Source organism: Macrobrachium rosenbergii, chromosome 3, assembly GCF_040412425.1.
Source record: "Macrobrachium rosenbergii isolate ZJJX-2024 chromosome 3, ASM4041242v1, whole genome shotgun sequence".
NCBI lineage: Eukaryota > Metazoa > Arthropoda > Malacostraca > Decapoda > Palaemonidae > Macrobrachium > Macrobrachium rosenbergii.
Genome location: NC_089743.1, coordinates 7,375,683 through 7,400,227, shown reverse-complemented (window position 1 = coordinate 7,400,227; position 24,545 = coordinate 7,375,683). Strand labels below are relative to the sequence as shown.

The window sequence follows — 24,545 nt, the reverse complement described above, 5'->3', positions numbered from 1 at the left end:
GAGACCGGCAGGGAGCAGGTCTTGACAAGTGTGGACTTTAGTTCCTGGAAGATGGCGGTGCTCACCGTCGTCATTAACCAAGGGGTGACCTTCCTGTATATCTCCTCCGGGAGGGCGTTGATGGCGATGTCTGCCTTCAACACCTGGTCCGTTAGGGCTGCAACCCTGACCTGTCCCTCAACCCTGTAGAACCAGGACGCTGCGTTCTCCCTGGTAAATGGTAGTAGCCTTATATTAGGGGCCGCCTTTGGTTGGTCTGACAGGAGGGGTCATCAAGTGGGGAGTGGGTACCGGTGTGGAGGTGCGTGCGGGAGAGGGTTGCGAGAGGGAGGCGTCTGCCTCCGAGAGGTTCGCGGTAATTTGTATGTGGTTAGGGATGTCCGTGTCCATGCTCATTTCGCGCTCTAGGAGTGTGAGGGAATACTCGCGCCAATACACGCTGGGGAAGCGTGCCGTGTGGGTCCGCTAATGATGCTGGCCACCTGCCAACGAGGGTCAGTTAACGCCCAAACGCTTTGTTAGAGTGCCGTAGTTAGTCCGTTAGGTGCGTGGGAGGTTCATCGGGCCAAGACTAGTCACCGTTTGGGTCCGTTAATGGCTCTGGGAACCACTCCCGGGGTCACCACTGTGAGAGAGGTGCGAAATAATGAGCAGGAAGACAAGTACTGCTGGTTTATTCATGGAGCGAGCTGCTTATAAAGTGGGATGCGGACGTCTGCGTACATCGCAGAGGCTGCGGGTACAAAGATAATTACAGGTGACCTGAGGTCAAACCAATTTGTTACAAAAACAGATTCATGTAGAAAACACAGTGATCAACAATGTTTACAATACAGCATAAATGACTTGTCATTTGTATATAAAGCATGTTCGCTTAGACAGATAATACATATACAATTTGCAAATGTGGTGACAAATACATGTCCCGGGTGACTCCAGGTCACTGTGAAGGCACCGCAGAAAACAGGATGTTCACTACAGAGAACGCGTTAAGCGGGGACACAACATAAATGACTTCGTCATTTGTACATAAAGCATGTTCGCTTAGACAGATAATACATATACAATTTGCAAATGTGGTGACAAATACATGTCCCGGGTGACTCCAGGTCACTGTGAAGGCACCGCAGAAAACAGGATGTTCACTACAGAGTACGCGTTAAGCGGGGACACAACATAAATGACTCGTCATTTGTACATAAAGCATGTTCGCTTAGACAGATAATACATACACAATTTGCAAATGTGGTGACAAATACATGTCCCGGTGACTCCAGGTCACTGTGAAGGCACCGCAGAAAACAGGATGTTCACTACAGAGAACGCGTTAAGCGGGACACAACATAAATGACTCGTCATTTGTACATAAAGCATGTTCGCTTAGACAGATAATATATACACGATTTGCAAATGTGGTGACAAATACATGTCCCGGGTGACTCCAGGTCACTGTGAAGGCACCGCAGAAAACAGGATGTTCACTACAGAGAACGCGTTAAAAAATGCGGGGGACACAACATAAATGACTCGTCATTTGTACATAAAGCATGTTAAAAGCTTAGACAGATAATACATGCACAATTTGCAAATGTGGTGACAAATACATGTCCCGGGTGACTCCAGGTCACTGTGAAGGCACCAGCAGAAAACAGGATGTTCACTACAGAGAACGCGTTAAGCGGGGACACAACATAAATGACTACAGTCATTTGTACATAAAAGCATGTTCGCTTGAGATAATACATACACAATTTGCAAATGTGGTGACAAATACATGTCCCGGGTGACTCCAGGTCACTGTGAAGGCACCGCAGAAAACAGGATGTTCACTACAGAGAACGAGTTAAGCGGGGACACAACATAAATGACTCGTCATTTGTACATAAAGCATGTTCGCTTAGACAGATAATACATACACAATTTGCAAATGTGGTGACAAATACATGTCCCGGTGACTCAGGTCACTGTGAAGGCACCGCAGAAAACAGGATGTTCACTACAGAGAACGCGTTAAAGCGGGGACACAACATAAATGACTCTTCATTTGTACATAAAGCATGTTCGCTTAGACAGATAATACATACACAATTTGCAAATGTGGTGACAAATACATGTCCCGGGTGACTCCAGGTCACTGTGAAGGCACCGCAGAAAACAGGATGTTCACTACAGAGAACGCGTTAAGCGGGGACACAACATAAATGACTCGTCATTTGTACATAAAGCATGTTCGCTTAGACAGATAATACATACACAATTTGCAAATGTGGTGACAAATACATGTCCCGGGTGACTCCAGGTCACTGTGAAGGCACCGCAGAAAACAGGATGTTCACTACAGAGAACGCGTTAAGCGGGGACACAACATAAATGACTCGTCATTTGTACATAAAGCATGTTAACTTGACAGATAATACATACACAATTTGCAAATGTGGTGACAAATACATGTCCCGGTGACTCCAGGTCACTGTGAAGGCACCGACTACAGAGGAAAACAGGATGTTCACTACAGAGAACGCAAATGTGGTGACAAATACATGTAAGGATGTTCACTACAGAGAACGCGTTAAAGACACAACATAAATGACTCGTCATTTGTACATAAAGCATGTTCGCTTAGACAGATAATACATACACAATTTGCAAATGTGGTGACAAATACATGTCCCGGGTGACTCCAGGTCACTGTGAAGGCACCGCAGAAAACAGGATGTTCACTACAGAGAACGCGTTGGGACACAACATAAATGACTCGTAAAGCATGTTTGTACATAAAATTTGCATGTGGTGACAAATACATGTCCCGGGTGACTCAGGTCTTAAGGCACAGATAAAACATACACAATTTGCAAATGTGGTGACAAACATAAATGTCCCATTTGACATAAAGCATGTCACTGTAGACAGATAATACACACACAGTGGTGAAAATACAGGATGTTCACTGTGACAGAGAACAGGATGTTCACTACAGAGAACGGGGACACAACATAAATGACTCGTCATTTGTACATAAAGCATGTTCGCTTAGACAGATAATACATACACAATTTGCAAATGTGGTGACAAATACATGTCCCGGGTGACTCCAGGTCACTGTGAAGGCACCGCAGAAAACAGGATGTTCACTACAGAGAACGCATTAAGCTGGGACACAACATAAATGACTCGTCATTTGTACATAAAGCATGTTCGCTAGACAGATAATACATACACAATTTGCAAATGTGGTACAAATACATGTCCCGGGTGACTCCAGGTCACTGTGAAGGCACCGCAGAAAACAGGATGTTCACTACAGAGAACACAACATAAATGACCTCCGTCATTTGTACATAAAGCATGTTAAGCTAGGACACAACATAAATGACTCTGTCATTTGTACATAAAGCATGTTCGCTAGACAGATAATACATACACAATTTGCAAATGTGGTGACAACATATGTCCCGGTGACTCCAGGTCACTGTGAAGGCACCGCAGAAAACAGGATGTTCACTACAGAGAACGCGTTAAGCGGGGACACAACATAAATGACTCGTCATTTGTACATAAAGCATGTTCGCTTAGACAGATAATACATACACAATTTGCAAATGTGGTGACAAATACATGTCCCGGGTGACTCCAGGTCACTGTGAAGGCACCGCAGAAAACAGGATGTTCACTACAGAGAACGTGTTAAGCGGGGACACAACATAAATGACTCGTCATTTGTACATAAAGCATGTTCGCTTAGACAGATAATACATACACAATTTGCAAATGTGGTGACAAATACATGTCCCGGGTGACTCCAGGTCACTGTGAAGGCACCGCAGAAAACAGGATGTTCACTACAGAGAACGTTAAGTATGGGGACACAACATAAATGACTCGTCATTTGTACATAAAGCATGTTAAAGCTTAGACAGATAATACATACACAATTTGCAAATGTGGTGACAAATACATGTCCCGGGTGACTCCAGGTCACTGTGAAGGCACTGGGACAACATAAATGACTCATTAGAAAACAGGATGTTCACTACAGAGAAGGCAACGTTAAAGAGAACGCTGGTGGGACACAACATAAATGACTCGTCATTTGTACATAAAGCATGTTCGCTTAGACAGATGATACATACACAATTTGCAAATGTGGTGACAAATATATGCCCCGGGCGACTCCAGGTCGCTGTGGAGGCACCGCAGAAAACAGGATGTTCACTACATAGAACGCATAGAGCGGGGACTTTACTGGCCTCTTTTTTTTTTGTATACCTGTATAGCCCACCCTTACTTTTATTTAACCTCCCTTTAACCATAATTATGTATTCAATGTTAATCACTGATTTTCTTCATGTTGCTTAGCGTTGTAATTCTTAACTCCTCCCTCTTTATACACTGTGTATATAGTCGTGTCGGTGTACTTTTTCTTTTGTTTGCTTTTGAGAATGGTCTAAACCTCACATATAATTTTGAAATTTATTTTATTTCTAAACCTCACATAGCAATGGAAGCTTGTGAAACGATTTTTTTCACAAAAGAGAAAAGACGAAATCAACGTATGTGGATATTTGATGGCGAAGGATAAAAACAGAAACGATTCTTGTTACTGGTGATGTGAATTTCGTAAATTTGATAACTGTAAAGGCAGAGCAGGTACTAAACTTGTAAATGGAAAGCATTCATTAACAAATTTGTTGAACACAATCACTCTCCTTGCGCAAGTGCTGCTAGTGTTGCAAAAATCATACACGAGGTGAAAATACAAGCAAAATCAACAAGAGATCGACCGTGTCAAATTACTCATTCAAGTACCATCTCTGCTCCTCCAAATATTGTACTGTCTACCTTCCAAAAATGCGTTAATTAAGAAAGACAATAAACTGGATTAGGCACATGAGAACCAAGGTCATTAGAAGAAGAAATGAGCATCCCGCCAGAACTTAAACTTCCATCAAATGGCAATTCAATTTTGGCAAGAGGATGACAGACTTTTGGTATTCACTACAGCCACAAATTTGAAGAGATTATCAGAAGCTCAATACTGGACCATGGATGGTACTTTTAAGACAGCTCCTATACTATTTTACCAGTTGTACACAATTCATGCACCTGTGGGATATGGAAATCGTAGGGTCTTTCCACTTGTGTATGCTTTAATGACTGGGAAGCGTGAAGAGGTTAAGTATAATATACGCTGGTTTTAAGCCAACAGCAAACTTTGTTTTTTCCATTTAGGACAGTGCTTATGTCGAAGAATTCAATCAACTGGATTATCAATTCGCTACAGCAAAGACGAGAACTTTAGTTTAATGATACGTCATTTATTTGCCTTGGCATTTCTTCCATCAAATGAAATTCCGGAAGCTTTTGAAGTCTTAAAATCTTATTTGCCACAAGAAGCGGACGATGTTATTATATGGTTTGAAAATAATGACGTACTCGGACGAATAAGAAGGCATTTGTTTAATGGTGCTGTCGTCCGTGCAACACCATTTTTTCCTCCTATTATTTATGTGGTCATTACATGACTCCATGGAATTATGACTTCCACGCACATAAAATGCAGTAGCAGCATGGCACAGATGGGAAAACGTCATTGGAAGAGCTCATATTGGGCTTTCAAAAAATTCTGTGATTCTCAAAATGGGTGCCGTGGCACCCTGGGGTGCCACAGACAGTGCCTAGGGGTGCCACAAGATTGTCATGAATTTTGTCTTGGCTAGATTATCTCAATGAACATGTAAAAAAAAGGTTGCAGAAGCCTTCATATAATTATTATCAGTGTGTCTACCTAATTATGTTTATCTAATTCTTCTGATATGCACTTGTCGGTACAGTACATTTCTGGCTGTACTGTGTGATGATTTTGATTAGAGTATGGATAATAATTTTACTCATGAAATAAGAAGTTAATTCACGAGATATGGTGGGATGGTGAAGAAGGGGTGCTATGGTAATGATTACATTAGTTAGGGTGCCACGCCATAATTGAAGAGTTACGAAAGGAGCAGCAGCAAGTCAACAACCAAACTGAATGCTGCTGCATGCTTCGCGGTGAACAATCTCATCCACAAAAACGGAAAAAATAAATGATTTGTGAAGAGTGGATCACCAAGGTGATGAGTGAACGTGAACGTCAAAATGTTTTAGATTATCTTCGTGGAACAGCACACAATTTATCTCTTTAATAAATTTTGTAATTCTTTTAACAAATTTACAAATAAATTCTTCAAGGGTTTCAAGTATACATTTACTGTACATCTGATCGTTCATTCAAGTGTGAAACTATATTTTAATTATATATTTAATACCATTATCATTTAAGAAAACAAAATCAAAATGTATGTTTTTTGTTGGGATTTTGTATATATATTTATCCAATGTAGAAATCCGTACAGCTTGACAGAACCAGACAAATTTTGCACACAGCTGCAAAGGGTTTTCAACTCAAAATCAAACCCTACCCCGTGACAGACATACAAACACAAACAAATTTAATGAAGCTTTTTCCTTCAGTTTTATGGGTTTATTCTCCTTTTTCACCTGACATTCCACCTTTTCTTCTGAAACTGCCTTGATTAACCTACAACAATAAATCCCTTATAACATTAATTTTTTACCATAATTTAAGTGAATTTTGATCATAAATTATGATAATAATTAATATAATTGTTTATTACCTCAATAAAATCTACATTGAAAACCTAATTCAATAATTTTTTTCCGTAATAAGTGAAGCGCAGTATGTGCATGCGTAGTAGTGGCTTGATACAACGATTTCAGCCAGCAGAAACCTCCACCAAACACTCTCTCTCAACACTATGGAGCGAAATCTATTTCTATTTCTGAGGTTTATACTAAATTATTACTTAAAAGAGAAAAACAACAATTTATAATGCAAAAAGTGGAAGGCAGCATCTGCAAAAGGATTGAAAAAACATTTTTTGGTACATATAGTATATAAGTTGAGATGATACATCAATATACCTCAAATTATTTCATAACTGTAATACCTAATTCTTTGCAAGAGCAACCACCCATAAAAAGAATATATATGGAAAACTGTTAATTTTATATACGCAACATCTGGCAACCGCTTAATCATGCAAAAAGTCATAATCACAAGTCATTTGCCCCCCCCCTTCACACATATGTGGTATAAGTAAATAAATCCATTCCCTTTTTGCGTATGGTGTTAAAATGGTCCTACACACCATCCTACGTCACTTATTACATGACCACCAACATCATGTAGCAAGAACAACACGTTGTTGGCTTGCTGGAATAATCAAAATATCACCTTGGACACTCCAGCAGTTGGAATTAATTACCATGCGAATTGGCAAAAAAAAAAAAAAAAAAATCACTGCATGCGGAGGATAAGTTCCTTTTCACATTGCTTGGTAGCAATTACCTGAAGATAATGACTGCAAATTCTAGATCAAAACTTTACAGGAATGTAGATCATTACATTTGGATATCTTTTCCAAAAGGAACTTGGAGGGTAAATGTATTAGTTGTAAATAGGGATTAAATAAATAAATGGCTAACTCGAAGTGCTCACAGCTTACACAACATGTCAATTCATACCTTTTGCTGATGTAATCATACACAGTAAGAAATAGTATTCCCATCATTTAGGAAAGTAAAATTATTGCTTATGGTTATATATTAGAATGATATATAATAATTTCTATCCTTTATCAACGCATATTTATTCAAAACAATAAATAACCGATTGCCCATAACACTCCTCCAAGAATGGAAAGATTTTGTTTAATTCATGATAACGTATTGCATAAACTGACCAACTTTACGGATGTTGTACGTGTAACTTTATACACAATTCTACGTTACGAAATTTGATGTCAATGTAAGGATAATGAATTGTAATTTACTATGTTACGTTACAAAATCCCTAAAACCAACACAAAAATATATATATATATATTGCGAGTTGAAGTTAGTGTGTGTGCGTGTATATGTACTGTATATATATGTTTATATAGATTAGAATATATATATATATATATATATATATATATATATATATATATATATATATATATATATATATATATATATATCTATCTATCTATCTATCTATCTATCTATATATATATATATATATATATATATATATATATATATATATATATATACACATGTAAATATACATACCTATATCTACTGCATATAGAAGTGTATATATATAGAGAGAGAGAGAGAGAGAGAGAGAGAGAGAGAGAGAGAGAGAGAGAGAGAGAGAGAGAGAGAGAGAGAGAGAGAGAGAGAATTAGTTAATATGTGGTGGAGCAAAGTAAAGAATTCCAATCTACCCGAATATGAATGTACCGTGTTATATCAAGTTGTGCTTATTTAAGAAATTAATTGAACTGATTTTGTGGTTGACGCAATAACGTTAATATTCAGAAAGGAGTCAGTTTAACCCCACCTCTATTTCCATCACTGTGCACTTCGCAATACTTTTTTTTTCATTTCTTATTTTCGATTTCTTTTGATTCCTCTTTTTTTCTACTTCTTTTGTTGTTTCATTGTTCATCTTTGTGTTACTGCACCATTTGTTATCTCATTTTCCATGTGATGAGTATAATTGCTCATTAATTTTTTTTGTTTGTTATGGATGGCATCCAGAGATATTAATTTTCATTATTCATGTGATGAGTATTATTACTCAATATATATATATTTTTTTTTGTTAAGGATGGCATCCAGAGATATTAATTAAGTCTTCAGTGGACCCTGAAGCAGTATTTCCAAGCCTCACACTGATTTTCATAACATTTGTAAGTAAAGAGAATAATGGTGAAATAAAACGTTGAATTCACATTGAGTGTCTTAGCATCTTCAGTGAAAAAACCTTGAGTTTAAGAGGATCAGAAACTCCTTCACGACATTCAAAAGACGGTTTGATTGAGAGACAATACACTGCTCGTGAGATTGCCTGGGTCTTGGGGGGTATTGTGGAGCCCTACAAGTGTGACTACACCACCAGGCACACACAGCTAGCTAGCTCGCGCGCTCTCTCTCTCTCTATCTATATATATATGTATATGTATGTATATACGGTACATGTATACAAAATAAATACTACTGTTATTATACACACACATATATATATATATATATATATATATATATATATATATATATATATATATATATATTATATAAATTAAATTGGATGTTAAACGAAACCTTTGGCTTACTAACTAGGAACAAAAAAAGGAGGTGTATGTGACAAAGTTCACGCATGCATGTTTGTGTACATATTACGTATGTGTGTGTGTTGATTTCCTTCATCTTTCCTATTTAAAGGTTCCAGTAGCAGGACCATTGCCTTCCTTTCACCTTTAAACCATTGGTCATCCAAGGCGGAATTCTCTCCATACCGGTCATGCGCCATCTTTAACAGAATGCAATTCAGCTTGGTTTCCATTTCTGAATTCAGTCCAAACGGGTATCGCTTTACTTCAAATACGACTATTTTACAGTGTTTGGTATTACGTGCCAAGGATTATTTGACCATGAAAAATCAATTCTTAAAAAAAAATTTATTCAAAATAGAGGCTGCCATCACCCACCACCATAAGGGGCCGGGCCATTAAAATGCAAATTGTTTGGCGACATGCACTTTTCCCTTCCCTTTTCCGACATTGCTTACCGTGGTTGTTGATTGTAAGTATATTTTAGGCTTGTCACTTATGACTATTGTACATAACTTTTACTTTACTATTGGTAGCACTACCACACGCTTATTACCATTTCATTACTGGTTATCCTCTTCTTCAGATGCCTCGTGGGCAGTTCTTCATTGGAGGGGTGGGTAGAGCTCTCGGCTAGCACGCTGTTGGCCCAGCGTTTGACTCTCCGACCGACCAATGAAGAATTAAGAGGAATTTATTTCTGGTAATAGAAACTCATTTCTCGTCATAATGTGGTTCGGATTCCACAATAAGCTGTAGGTCCCGTTACTAAGTAACCAGTTGGTTCTTAGCCACATAAAATAAATCTAATCCTTCGGGCCAGCCCTCTCTAGGAGAGCTGTTAATCAGCTCTGTGGTCTGGTTAAACTAAGATATACTTTAACTTAATTTGGTGGGCAGTAGCGTCGCTGTGGGTGGGCCTGGGGGGGGGGGGGCTCCCAGGTTGAAATTCCCTTTGTTGCTAAACTTTAGCCATTTGATGGTCAAAAACCGAACAGTATTTATTGGTTTTTAACACATATGACATGTTTGTTCATGATACTTTGATCCAAATTTAGGTTATCAACTTACGTATGACGTGATTGAAACTATAGTTAGTTTTGAGTAAGTGCAATGCACTTTGCTACTGCTGCTTAGGGTTAATTTCCAGGGAGAGGAGATGAAGATGAGGGTATGGGATAGGTTGAAATTTTGGAGGGTCATCAGTCTTTTCTGTTATTGATGATATGCACTGCTTTGATTTATTTACATGACAAGGATTTATTGAAAATTGAGCTCTATAATTTCAAAACAGGTTTACTAATTACTAATACTGTTATTTCCCTTCACTCACACGGATATATATATTTGAGAATGGTATATTTTACTAATTTCAGAACTGGCACAATAGGTTTGTGTAATATTCTTTGGGAGTAGCCAAAAAATATCTTGGCCCCTCCTAGGCGGCTACCCCCGCCGGAAAGGCATCTACGGCAATGGTAGTGGCGTCTTCAATTGAGACTTTCCGTACCATGTGTCTGTAACTGGATTAGAATTAGTGATACATATAATCGAACGAGTGACACATGATGAGTATAAAGCTTACCAATTGCTTCCCTCAAACCTAAGACTTTGTCATTTTCAATACCATTACACTTTCATTCTCCTTGATCTGGGTTAACAGTTAGCTCCCAATTTGATCTGATCCCGTAATCACCATGAAGGGTAAAACCTAAACCCCTTAATCCTGGTAGGACGGTACCCGAGTTGAAGAAGTTTTGCCATGATACTGTGAAATGCTTTTCAGTGGGTGTAACTGAAATGCTAGAAGGATAACTATAATGAACAACAGGTGGACATGACATTTCTTGGTGACAAGACAGACAACCAAATAAAGAAGCGGTGCTTGGGGTGACGGCTTTTCCCAGGACAGAGGCTAAATAATTTTTGACCCTTCTGAAGTTTTGTCTTTTATTTCAATTCACAATTCCACATTCCTTGTCCATACAGGATTTCACATTGACAGTTTACATGAGAACACAACTGAGAAAGACATCTTGATAAAAAAAAAAAAAAAAAAAAAAAGCTGGGGCAAGAAGGTTGTTGCTACCAAATGTCGGACCATAAGTGACATCAAAATTAGGCCGTGGTAATCAATATTCATAGAATGCTATACATGTTAATATGAACGCTGTGAGTCTCCAGCGCTCGAAAAAGGTACAACTCAATATGACTGATGTAAGAATCTTGTGGGTTTTTAAAAAATATTAGCAATTTTTACTTCTCTAGCGGAAATTAATGTTTTACCTAGTACTGCTTGACAAAAACAAGTAAGGCGTCTCCAAATTTATAAGCTTATAAACGTCATAAAAAAGCTGATTTTCTCATAGTTCTGAATTCTTCCAGCTTAACTGCTACTAACGAGCACTCTGTTTCCCGCATGAAAGGTTCCCCCTTACTTCTGTTATATGGGCATGAAGTGTTCAATATAACTTTCCCTGTATGTACGTACTTACGACTTCACTAAATATTTGCAAACCTAACTACTAACTATTATACTTCAGATACTCCATGAGTACATTAATTCCCAGGGAGGCATTTAAATCTACTTCACCACTTTGTAAGCCAAGATAAAAAAAAACATTTAACATACCAATTAGACCAAGAATGCAAGGCAATGTACATACAAGCCAATTCTATACCGGAAGAATCACATTATTAAAATAAATTGCTAACTAGGAAAAGCTTCGTTAAACTGAATTTTGCTCTTAAAACACCCCAAAAGTATGCTATGCTTGCCATCAAATTATGAATGGGGATAAAATAATGATATAACTGAAAATATTGTTTTCTGTTACCTCTACACTATTCTCCAATCGACTTTTTATCTTGTGCGCAACATCTGCTATTCTGACACTATTCCTGTTCAATTTTTTTTTTTACAAATCTTGCCCTTAATCAATTATAAGCTCGTGGAAATACTTAAGCAGAGCTTCTCCTGATGCCTGACCAGCGTTTCCTCTCACTCCTTGAATAACGGCTACTTCTTCTTTTAGCTTCTGCAGCATTTCAATCCTCTTTTCAAAGTTGTGACGTTTCTGCATCTTCTCCGACTCGATCATTAGGTCAATGTACTCCTTGGTTGAAAGAGGATTGGGTTTTAGAGCAATTGCTTCAAGTCTTTCAACGTGTTGCTGCGCTTCTTTGATCATATCAATCAATATCTGTGCATGCTGATTAATGTCATTTTCAATAGCTTTTATGGCAGCTTCCTTGTCAATCTTGCCCTTCTCTGCAAGGTTATAACGATCAAGGAGTTCTTGGACAGTACGTTGCTCCTTGACCCATGTATGCTCATATCTAAACCTCATGTTCTTGTGAACGTCCCAGAAACAATTTGCTGGGCAAATCCTACAATTTCCACCAGTCATTGCCCAACAGTTAACTTTATTTGAATCATCTGGAATCATACAAGGATAGTGGCAGGTAAAGTTGCACTTGATGCAATTTGTAACATATTCCCTGTGGTTCAAATCAATTTTCGTGATCTTAGGGACTTCAACCTCTTCCTGGTAATTAGCACATCCCTGCATGTCATCATTAATTCTGGCCAACATGTCCCTTTCCTGATTCAGGTTGGTTAGTTTTCCAAGGCCTAGATGAATTTGATTTTGTAAACCAATTACAGTGACCTGCAACCGACCTCTTTCTTCCAGTACTTCTTTGTAAGAGTAAGACTTGCTGGACTTGTCTTTCCTAACTTGAGGAAAAAGTTACTCATACTTCGGTATCCCATCTCCCAGAACAACTTGCAAATGAAAGCAGAGTCTTCATCATCTGAATCCGAGTCATCTCCACTTCCATTATTGGCACTGTTCTGAGCAAAAAGAGCACTATTATTGAACTTATAGAAACCAGAATAATGAACTCCTGCTTCTTTCAAAGCCTCAAGGACTGGAGGATTTTTTGCATCTGCAAAGGTTGCCATGATGTATATGTTATCTTTTATGTCCCTTCCAAACATTGAAGAGAGACCATCATAAACATACCTCTGAGTCTGTGTTAGACGTGCTGCTGAGGCAGGAGTTACAAACCCTACGCCATCGACCTGATCCACACCATAGTCTTGCTTCAAAAAGGTCTCCAGCTGTTTCATCATCTCTCGATCACGCTGAATGCCTCTTGTGTCACCAAATCCTGGTGTGTCAATTAAAACATAGTTATATTCAAATGGCATTCCTGGCAATTGATAGAAAACATATGCTGTAATCAAATCAGTTTGGCTTTCTGCTTGGGATCTTTTTGGGGCATTTTTATCATCTATCAAGATGAATCTGAAGTCATCTACGAAATCTACACCATAGATAAAATTTACCATGGCATTAATTAGAGTTGTTTTCCCCGTGCCAGTGGCGCCGACTAACAAGATAACCTTGGTTGGGGAGTTTGTTCTTTGTCCTAATGTAAGTTTCTGCACCTTATCGTCTGCACTTTTATGTTCTTCGTGCATTTCCACTTTCCGTATCTCTAAGCCTTCTTCGGTGCCATAGCTTTTACTGAAGTTTTTCTTTATTCTGGTTTTCAATGAGGTCCTCTGAGGATTCGATAATCCTGGATTCTGTGGCGTTGGGGCCATATTTGCCGTGTCTTAAGGGTGTAGTAGTAGCAGTCTGTAAACATGGAAGATATCTTCTATGAGAGTATGGCATGGCCTGCATCTTTAAGCACTCTTGTTCACATTGCACATTCTCAACTTTATTGGTATTTCAAAATACAATAAAAAACAATTCAAAATCTAATAAATAATAAACTTTCAATCTTTTCCCATTTCCTTTATACAATTTGGTTCACATTTAAAAAAGCAAAATGAAACTAGAAATTCAAGATTATTCCTGACATAACTATTATGAAGACTGTGAAGTGATCTTTCCTTACAGATGTCTCAATCATTTCATAGTTAGGCACCAAAAATGACAAATTTTCAAGTAATTTGTATTTTTCATAACATACATACGTAAGGTCTTTACATATATGGAATATTGTCTTAGCACGAGGAGGACTCGTCAGATTCATTAACAAGGTGAAGCAATAATTGTCTGGTCCCCAGAAGGGGATAGGAGGGAGAGGTACTCCCTTCTCCCCTGGGTTGTTAGTGTCAGTTTGTCTTCAGACCCAGGTAACAGAAAGAGGGATGGCTTGAGGTGGACAGCTTATGTAAAGACCTCAGGTTTGTATGTCGTGAAAAAATACAAATTCTTTAAATATTTGTCATTTACTCATACAAGAATATAAACCTTCAATCTTTACATCTGGAAGATTTACTTATGGTGGGATGATTCTGAATAAGCTTCTGAATCGACTGGTGATTTGCCCCACCTGGGCCTCTCTTTCTGGTCAAGAGAGCAAGGAAGGAACCCCAAGCCTCTAATCTGTTTAACATGTGTGTGTTCGACTGCCAGACTTCTGGGTTTTCGAATGAATGGGTTTGATAAGCAACACTGATTCGAAGAGGACTTGGAAGAACCTCTTCTATGTCGGAGACAATAACCTTTGTTCTTTAACATTACAGAATTTATTCATAAGAAACGACAATTTGTTATTCGAATATGTGCGTGTGTAAATATGATTATATATATATATATATATATATATATATATATATATATATATATATATATATATAAAATATATACACAGGTGTGTGTAGCAACATAAACATAATGTACACAGCTTCTGGAGTAATTTTTATGAAGTGCTAAAATTAAAGTGATGAAATAAATTGCAATTATTGCCAACTTTAGCAATTTTAGAATACATAAACAAAACAGTTTGCGGTTGTTATTCAGAATGAAGCGGATCTGGAGTTCAGCCACGTGCACTGAAAACATTCTAAAGTAATAAAAAAGTCAAGTGAGTACATTTTTCATATTTCAGTCGGAATAATGTCAATAAACTACACAATTACTTGTCGCTTTTCATTTGCGCTGGAGCTGGAAAAGAAAATTACTTGTCGCTTTTCATTTGCGCTGGAGCTGGAAAAGAAAAACAGAGAAGTAACTCATGACTGATACTGAGTTGGATTAGACAGGATTATAGCCATTCCACTCCCTGCATCAAAAGACGAAAATTCCAAGTAAGAAAACGAACCATCAACAGCGTGTCTTCTCGCTATACACAGCTGTCGCCAAGTGATTGGTGAATTCCCACATTAGATGTAGAATATCAGGGAAATTATGATAAAAGGGGTTTCAGGAGGACGTGTTTTTGTTTGGATATGGTCAACTACACTTAGTTGGACCTAGAGAAAACATATTATAGAGGATTAACCTTGAAAGGGAGGCAGGAAAAATCAATCGTATATATGTACTAAACGCCACAGTTGAAACATCTGCTCCCCGTATATATACGTACTAAATGGCTCAGGTAGTTTGCACACTGTGCATATATATGTACTAAATGATTAAAGGGTTAATCACTTAAGTCACCATCTAGAGGAAACACCATCTAGTGAAAACCAACACAGAACGTGGGGTACCCTTCTTGCGCTGAGCTTCACTAACAAACTCATTAGACAAGATATCTATGAATAGTCTCCGCCTACCTTCTCCATCAAGGAGTGCAGATCTGTACAAACCCTGAAGAGCAGTCACCAATGATTTCCATGAAATCATTTTACAGTCATCTGCATCTTCATGGATAATGTGATTTGCATAACCCTGGAGAATAAGAAGGAAACCAGACTGGTCTTGGTCTGCAAGTATTGAGAGGACAGCTGTCCATAAAGCCTTAAAGGGAAATCTGTAACCATTGTCAGGTTCATCCAGTTGTTGGATTGTTTCTTCATAACAGCATTGTTTCGGAGGTTTGGCTGACCTCTCGTGTTGGACGCGTAGAGATGAGGTTACGTTCGCCTTATCGTTTTCCCTGCAAGTCAGACAGGCTTTGGAAGGAAGAGCGACCGGTTCTCAACAGCTTTTGGTTGAGGATGTAGCAGCAGTTGGTTTTGAAGTATCACCTTGGAGTCGGAGGTGGTCTTCGAGCGGCATGTGTTTGTTGATGGCTTAATTGCTGAGGAGGACAGTGGGATAAGTTCCAAGGTCGAGGGCTGACTAAACCATAGTCGCCAGTGTGTGGAAGAATGGATTCTTCGTTGGCAGCCTTAGTGCTGTCGCACCATCTTGATCGAGGTCGTCCGATGATGGAGGATCATAGATTGCTCGTCAATGTGCAGTGGTTGTCCTTGTAGATCTTTCACTGTTACTCCAACGAAAGGCAGTTTATTATTCTGGATGAGTTGTAGTACACTGACAATTGTGGTTGCTTTTATTTTGAAGGGCACGAGTGATAATTATTGGAAGGTTTTAAGTATGTCATTGTGTTGAGCAAGAGGCTCAAATGATTTATGTATTATTTTGAATAGCACGAGTAAGTTATATTGAGCGAGTATGTCTCTTATTATTATTTTTGAGTGTTACTGCTGTTATTATGCCTTAATGCCTTGTTTTGGTTATTGCCTCATTGTATTGCCCTATTGTTGACTGCTGCTGTTAATTTGTTAATTATGATTACTGTACTTCACTAATGTGGCTTATTTATTATATATAGAAGGTATTAATATTGAGTATTGTTTATTTTGCATATGACATTGATTTTGGTAATTATTTTAATACTCCAGTGTTTATAGTAATGTACACTGTTTTGTGAAGTCGCTCTTCATTTCAGAACCTGCCTCAAAGTTGTAAATATGTAAAGAATGAATTAGGTTTAAGGCTACATTGACTATTTTCTTTTACACCTCCTTTGGTTGTTGCGGACCACCAGTCCATTCCAGTCTCAATATGATGTATGGTTTAAGAACCTGGTAGTCACATTGAAAAGTGACCATGACACCATCCACAAACACATTACCCAAGGCTCTAGCACTTCTTGCTGCGACGATGCTCAGTAATATGACAGACATTACATAACTAGTGGCAATGGGCGAGGAAGATGGCAGAACTTAGCATCCTCCTTGACTCCACTTGGGCTAATCCTGGTTGGAACTCTGAAATGATGGGAAGAATTCTGACCCTTATCCAAGGAAGAAAAATCCTGGGAGTCTGGTCAAGCTTTGAGAAAAAGCATAACTTGCCTAAAGCCCATGCTGATGGCATAACTGGCTTTTAAAGCTTGGCTTCAGTGCATTTTGCAGGTTCAAAAGGACCTTTAAAGGAAACTGCATTGTACAGTAGATAAACAGAGTCCACAGATGTCTCTACCTTACTTTGATATATGTAAAAAGGAAAACCAGATATATTTTGACAGATATATATTTTGTACCCCAGCCCCCTTTCTCCCCTTTTTTGTTGGTGATATGTTACGCATACAGCACTTGCGAAATAGTGAGAGAAAATTGTACGATAAATCTGAAAACCAGATTATGTGATGTGACTGCTGCAGCTGAAATTTCACGCAACTGTCCACCTACACTTAATGCATTTCCCAGATTTCTTGCATCACAATATATCTTCATGTATATATATTCTTGACGACATTGATCAATGTACAGTATTCACTTCAGAGAGTATCTATCTAGCCCTACATACATAACCAAGAAAAATTGAAAGGTCAAGGCAAGGATTATTACTACCACATTAAATACTTTACCTGCTGCAACATGGACATAATTCCTGTACAAACACTTTTGAACATTTGCTATTTCATACACGTAAACAGCAGGATCATTAAAGCTCCCTTTAAAATTATGTAGTATGGCGCAAGCTCTTCCTCTGTATGAACAACCATCATACTGATCAACAGTTCCACTTTCAAGAATTTTTATGACTTAATCTACCTTCCTATATGCAATAATCTGCCAAATTATGGCTCTGTCTGGGGTTATAATATCTTTCTCATTGTACCAACCACAGAAGCTACCCCAATCTGCCCAATAGACACCTGTTGATCTCTTGATAACCACAGGACATCCTCCCATGCAATACTGCACAAGGAGCATCCCCTGCAGCTGGATTTTCCAGGAGCAAGAAGTGTGATCAGGGTTAGTGATACCTGAGCAGGTACATTCTGTCAAAGTGTAGGCCAAAAGGGTCTCTTTCTCAATGCTTCAACAAGAAGCAACAGTAATCTGGATACCACTTGATTTGTGGACAGAGAAGACCCATCAGGGTCATTCTGAGACTGTGAGTGACCAAAACACATTGATCAATCATTACACCAAGCAAAACAGTGCAAACATGTAAACAATGAGATTCTCCTAAGGACGGCATAGAGCACCTTCTAACAAAGCCTATGAATCCATATAACTGGCAAGCATAACACTAATAGCTTCCTTTCTTACCCTTAGGGGAGAGGATAAATATATATCATGCACACCCCCAAACTGGGCAATCTTTAAGGTTGGCCAATTTAAGAAAAAATGCATCACTGGAAAGAGAAGATATGCACATGTACATGATGTAAGTAGTAATAAAAAAAAATGTCCCTACCTTCCATGGGAAGTTGAAAGTGACTATTTACAATGCTGTGTGGGGCCTCTTTTAAAAGACACTTGTAAAAATATGCTAATTTTACCAAGTTATGCATGTTTTTTTCTAATAATTTACTTAATTTTATTTTGTAAAATTATAATTACAGCTCACACAATGCCATAACAGATAAGAACTAAAATCAGTAACAAATTCTGAGTATATTTGTTGTAGAATATTTACGAGATTTACCGAGATTGGGAGATGGAGTAACTTTCTGTGAGGTATACATGTTTTTTAAAATATTTCTTTGCACTTTTTCTGGCAAAATGAAAATTATAGCTGACATACTATCATAAAAGATAAGAAGTAAAACCAACAGCAATCCTTGGGTGTATTTATGAGCAAATAAATATAAAGACGTCCTGGAGCTGCCAAGAGGCAGTACATTTCCCTCTGAAATCTCAAGGCATACTGATTGATGGCTCTCCTGTGCTGAGCTATTATAATTGCCATAGGTCATTTATGGGCCACTGAAGTGATAGGAACATTTTTCCTGCTAAACTCATCCAAACAGAATGGTGCGTAATACTCATATGAGAGACCATCCATCACTCAAAACCTGTTATAGATACTCATATGATGATGTCCATCCTTTAAGGGTTAACTGCATGGTGAACAGGTGGACATTGCAACGGCACTGTTGTTGGTATTTCAAGGGCATGCCCAAGTGTCCCATCAACTGATCTATGATTGCTTGCAGTGCAAGTAGCACTCAGCCCCTATAGAGGATGATGTGCAGGTAAGAAGCCTTCAAAGTCTACACACATGAAAAAAAACTGTTCACACGGATACTCCATCCCACCTTCAATGTGCGCCAAAAAGCAGGGCAGGGGCAACTCTGGTGACAAGGATCAAAGAAGTCACCATAATTCCAAAAAGAAGGATTTCCTCCCTTGCTTCTCTGCTTAACAGCAAGAGTGATAATGAAGATCAACAGCAGGGGATGTCAAGCCTTACTTTAGGCGCCAATGAAGCGAATGCATATGGATATTCCATTCAGCCATGACCTTCTCCAAAGATAACATGTGAAAGAGAAGGATTTGTAAGGATTGGGCCAATTGTTCTTGTCTACAGAGAAACTGTACTGGAAACTCCGAGTTTGTTGATCTAAGAGTTGAAATGATGGGTTCTTGCCTCTCTCACCGGCTCGCCCTCTCACATAAAAATCATTATATACAGTATTTCATCCCAATGTTTGGGTAGGACAAATAACTTCCCCAAATCTATCACGTTCTCAGAGGAACAAAATGATGACTATCTAACAAGATGCAAAGCTCAGCCAATCACCAAGATACTGTTACAGATGGACCAAAAATAACAGACACAATCTGTGAGAAATGGAGTGACAGATGTTCTCATCTTGCAGTAACAGGAGAGAATGATTACCACCTTTGGCAAATTTCTCCCTTCTTACCCCTGCCTCCCTTCTTGGACAAAGCCTTGCCTAGAGGCCTCATGGGGTGGGAAGATGCGGGAAGGGGCCTAGCCCTTCCTGAGGAAGAAGGTTGAGCAGGCCTTGGAAGACATCTGGCTGTTACCACAGCTCTATACTAAGGTTGTTCATCAGGGCCCACACCAAAGGTTCCACCTGTATGGTGCTGGCATTGGCCTCCTCCAAGATGTAATATTTCTAATGGCATGTTGGAGGTGTGAAAAGCAGCTTGGCAGTGTCTCAAAACTGATGCAAAGAAAATATACTTTACCACTGGATGGCATTTATTCTATGTTTTCCTGTTTTGCACACACTGTTATTAATGCCCAGATGGCATTTCTTTATATAATTTTAGAGGATCCTCTTAGGTAAATGTCAATAAGGTTCTACATGAGAGAAGATGATATATATATATATATATATATATATATATATATATATATATATATATATATATATATATATATAATAGCCTTCTCAGTCTTCGTGAAACTTCCCAAAATCCTGATGCAGTCGTAGGACGCCATTACAGGACGGGTCAACGGTCATCTTCTCTCAGACAGAGGAAACCTTCCTCCCCCCCCCCCCAGAAACCCCTCAAAAGTTCGTTGGGATTTAGCGTCACCTTACCTGGCACTGATTGGCTGATAGGCCTAAGGAGAAGTGCCAGGCCCAATCATGTCCAGTAGAGAAGACATCGGGGGTTGTGAGGTATTACAAGGTGGGAGGAAGATGCCCAAAAAGGCGTCCCTTTGGGCCAGAGCGTTTTTGTCGCAGTTAGGGAAAGACGATCCCCTCGCTGCATCCGCTGGGTTCCCCTCAGCCTCTATCTCTCTCGGTTTTACGGTAAATTTTAGTTTGCTAAGATACTTGGACCCTTGTGTAAGTTGTAGATAAACAGATCATTGTTAAATTTACACCCTGTGTCTTATTTAAGCATGTCCCACAGTACTGCAGCCGACCAGTGTAAGTCAACCTGACGAGAGGTCGGGGTCATATATATATATATATATATATATATATATATATATATATATATATATATATATATATATATATATATATATATATCCAGATATTAAATTTATTGCACTAATTGTTGTGACTGCATGTATGTTGCACAACATTTAACAGTGAAATTTGTCACTGACAAGCAACATTTATAAATATATATGTTCATCCACTCTGGTGCATTCTTGACAAGATTCCTAATCAAGATCTAGTTTGCTGAAGACCTGCTGACAACATGACATTTGGCAATCTTCCTAGAATCTTGTGAGAACTTTGGCCAAATTAAGTGATTTTTGAAGATGAACTGGACGAGAAGATCTAGTGGCTCTTGGCAGACAACTTGAGTACAAGGGACAGTAGTAAAAGGAATTGTCAGAGAGAAACAAAGTTGACTATAGGAGGAATGAGTTCTCCACTGAGAAGAACAAGGAGAAAATTGGGGAAAGATATAAAGCTCAACTAGAAATTCAGAAACTACATATTGGAAAACTAGAAAGCAATCTCTGGGTCCAAGGCCTATGTTGAAATTTACCTAGTTTTGATCAGAGTAAGGATTACATGGATTCTTTATTTTGCCGGACTAAGGCCTATGTTGAAATGTCATGTTTTGATCAAAGTAAGGATTACATGATTTCTTTAATTAGTGGTTTCAAAGTTTACTCTATTACTCAGGCAGTTCCACAAGAAAAATGGAGCTACATTCAAGAAAATTTTCACCGGTGATGCTTAAATGTTCAATGGAGACAACTATACAGACGGATGCGTATGTCAACCAGAGAGCTACATGATGAAAGGTATCTGACCTCATCGTTAGTCAGCAATTCCTGAAAGTGTGCAACAATGATCTTTCTACATACCTTTCCACAAAAGATGACTGCCCCAACCAAACCCCCCGTGTGTCTCAGGGGAAGTCTAAGAGCTTTACAAATTTGCTTACTGGTGACCATATGTGGTAAAACTTCTTACCAAAAACAGACAAGAACTACAGATACCAAGTTGTAAGCTTCAGAGTCTACAATGTTTCTTTAAAAAAAAGTTAAAATCAAGGCAAGTAACACTCCATATCAAAAGAGTAATGGTGGGTTTTTGGTTATACAAACCATTTGGAAAAAATATTTTTAAATTTAATAAAACTGAGGTTATGTGCTTGCAAATAAAGGATTTGCTTCCACAGCAATGTTCCGAGTGCTCATAAAACAAATTCAACCATTTTTGGTAAAACTGAATTGGATTCTCCATCACCAGTGGGTAGTGCTTGACTCCTTCCAAGATGGTTAGAGCTGAAGGGAACTTGTGCTTAAAGTACAAGTGCTTCAGAGATTTTGAATCATCAGTGATAGCAGTTGCTACAAAATTTGTACTGTACCTGATTCTCAGTGTACTGATAATGTTAAGTTAATTTGCTTGGAAAATAGTAGGTGCAAAGTGGAAGAGGCATCTATAAAATAGTTTTTAATTTATTGATATGGCAAAGTAATTATCAGTTATTGATAATCCATTGATGACGATGCAAGCGATACCTTAGATGTGAGTACTCTAAGAAAATAAGACAAAAAGTATGGTGAATAAGAATGCTATAATACCTTTGACTATAGTCTCTGATCTTGCTGATGTATCAGGCAATATGAAAGTTTAAATGCAAATCACCAATCCACTGAACGTCCTAACGATCTTATTGTTCATTATGATATTCTTAAATCTTTACCTGATGTTTATTAAAGATTAACTAATACATAGGACTTCTCTTAGCCATACTAACACAGTAATTCTATCTAAAGAAATCGAGAAAATTTTATGCTTGTTAAATAGCTTAGGGGATTTACCAATGCTTTTGATCAAATGAATTTTCAGTTCCATTGGGCTGGTTACTCACAACACAAAGAGAATATGTGCATTGGGCTGATTATTCTCAAGACATAGAGCATTATACACAGTCATGTTACCAATGTCAGTTGGGTAGTTAAAAAGGTATGATTGGCAAATCTACTTAAACTCTCTTTACCTCTAGTCCATTTTCTAAATTAGCTAATAATATATTACTGCATCCAAGAATGGCCACATACACAGCTTAAATGCAGTATACCATGCCACAAAGTGTCCTGAAGGAATTGTTTTGACGGCTACTGACCATATTACTTTCCTGGGATCCTGTTCTCAACAGAAATCTTGACAGAGCAAGATACAGTTCATGAGTGGTATCATAACAGAGGTCAGTAGACTCTTGTGTTACTAAACAGTTAAAAACTAGTCCTTGCAATCCACAGTGTTTTAATTCTGGGGACCACTTTCAGTCGACAACGAGACGTTTCAGTATGTTGAACCTCCACTTCAGTCACTTCAAGAGAACTGGCATATTCGTTTTTAGAAGGGAAATGGGGGTTAAAATAACTATCAGAGGTTTCCTTGCAAGATGAGTACAATTTTCATTACATCTATTTACTCGAATCCAACTTTTAGCGATTATCTATTTTCATTTCAACTTCCATCACTCGCATAGCCGCAAATTGTTTCCTCTTATTTCTTGCTCACATTCACTTGCTTCCCACCTTTTCTAATATTGTATGTTTATGTGCACATATTACATACATATATAGATACATGTATACGTACACCCAGAGAGGAAAATTAATAAATCTCGCCAAACTTAAGGGCATTTGCCTTCACATATGTAAATCCATTATGGCAGAAGAGGGCGGCAGGGGCGAAAATAATCAACGTCCAGTCATGCCACTCCCAATTGGGTTGGGGGTGGGGGTGGGTGGGAAATCATGTGCCCAAACCACCTGAAAACACAAGTTCACAGAGTGCTTGTCACCCAGCATGCAGTGTGGAACATTAGGTTTCAAAAGCACTAGGTTTAACATGGTACTATAAACTTTTGCACTGCCCTTGGACGCGAGACATTCTACTTTTGTGCTTCTTGTATGATGCAATCACCCGCATCAGTGTAATTACTCAAAAAGACTTGTAATTCTGCAATATAGAATAGGGCATACATGATGCAGTACAAGCGAGATAACTTGGAAAATTTGCCGAAATAATGTGAGAAATTTACCGTCACTACACGAGGTTCCGTGGAGCTTTTTCCATCTCACCTGTACTGCATTATATACATCCTTTTCTATAACGTTCAGTGAAACAAATTCATTGATAAACTAACTTCGTGCGGAGTCTCTAAGAATTACCAAGACTTTTTACATGTGATATGCAGTATTACATCTGGCTGTAACACATTTGCATTTACGTGTATGTGAAAAATGATTTTCTTGCATTTACTGTATCTGAAAACGGAAATAAAATCTGAGTGTAACACTAAAACATACGTTACTAATATCGGCATACTCGTACTATGAGACCATCAGACTATACGATGAC

General features: G+C 38.4%; 3 protein-coding genes across 3 annotated transcripts in view; all 3 read right to left on the bottom strand.

The window, feature by feature from the left end:
- The window catches only part of LOC136852412 (uncharacterized), a 336,382-nt gene that overhangs the window by 57,847 nt on the left and 253,990 nt on the right, over positions 1–24,545 (bottom strand).
- Positions 11,158–13,530, bottom strand: LOC136852404 (uncharacterized). The gene has a single exon (XM_067127022.1). It carries the CDS (start codon positions 12,815–12,817, stop codon positions 12,155–12,157), a length of 663 nt encoding a protein of 220 aa, XP_066983123.1. The 5' UTR covers positions 12,818–13,530; the 3' UTR covers positions 11,158–12,154.
- Positions 12,883–13,836, bottom strand: LOC136828879 (uncharacterized). Its single transcript, XM_067087177.1, has one exon. The coding sequence runs from the start codon at positions 13,834–13,836 to the stop codon at positions 12,883–12,885; it is 954 nt and encodes a 317-aa protein (XP_066943278.1).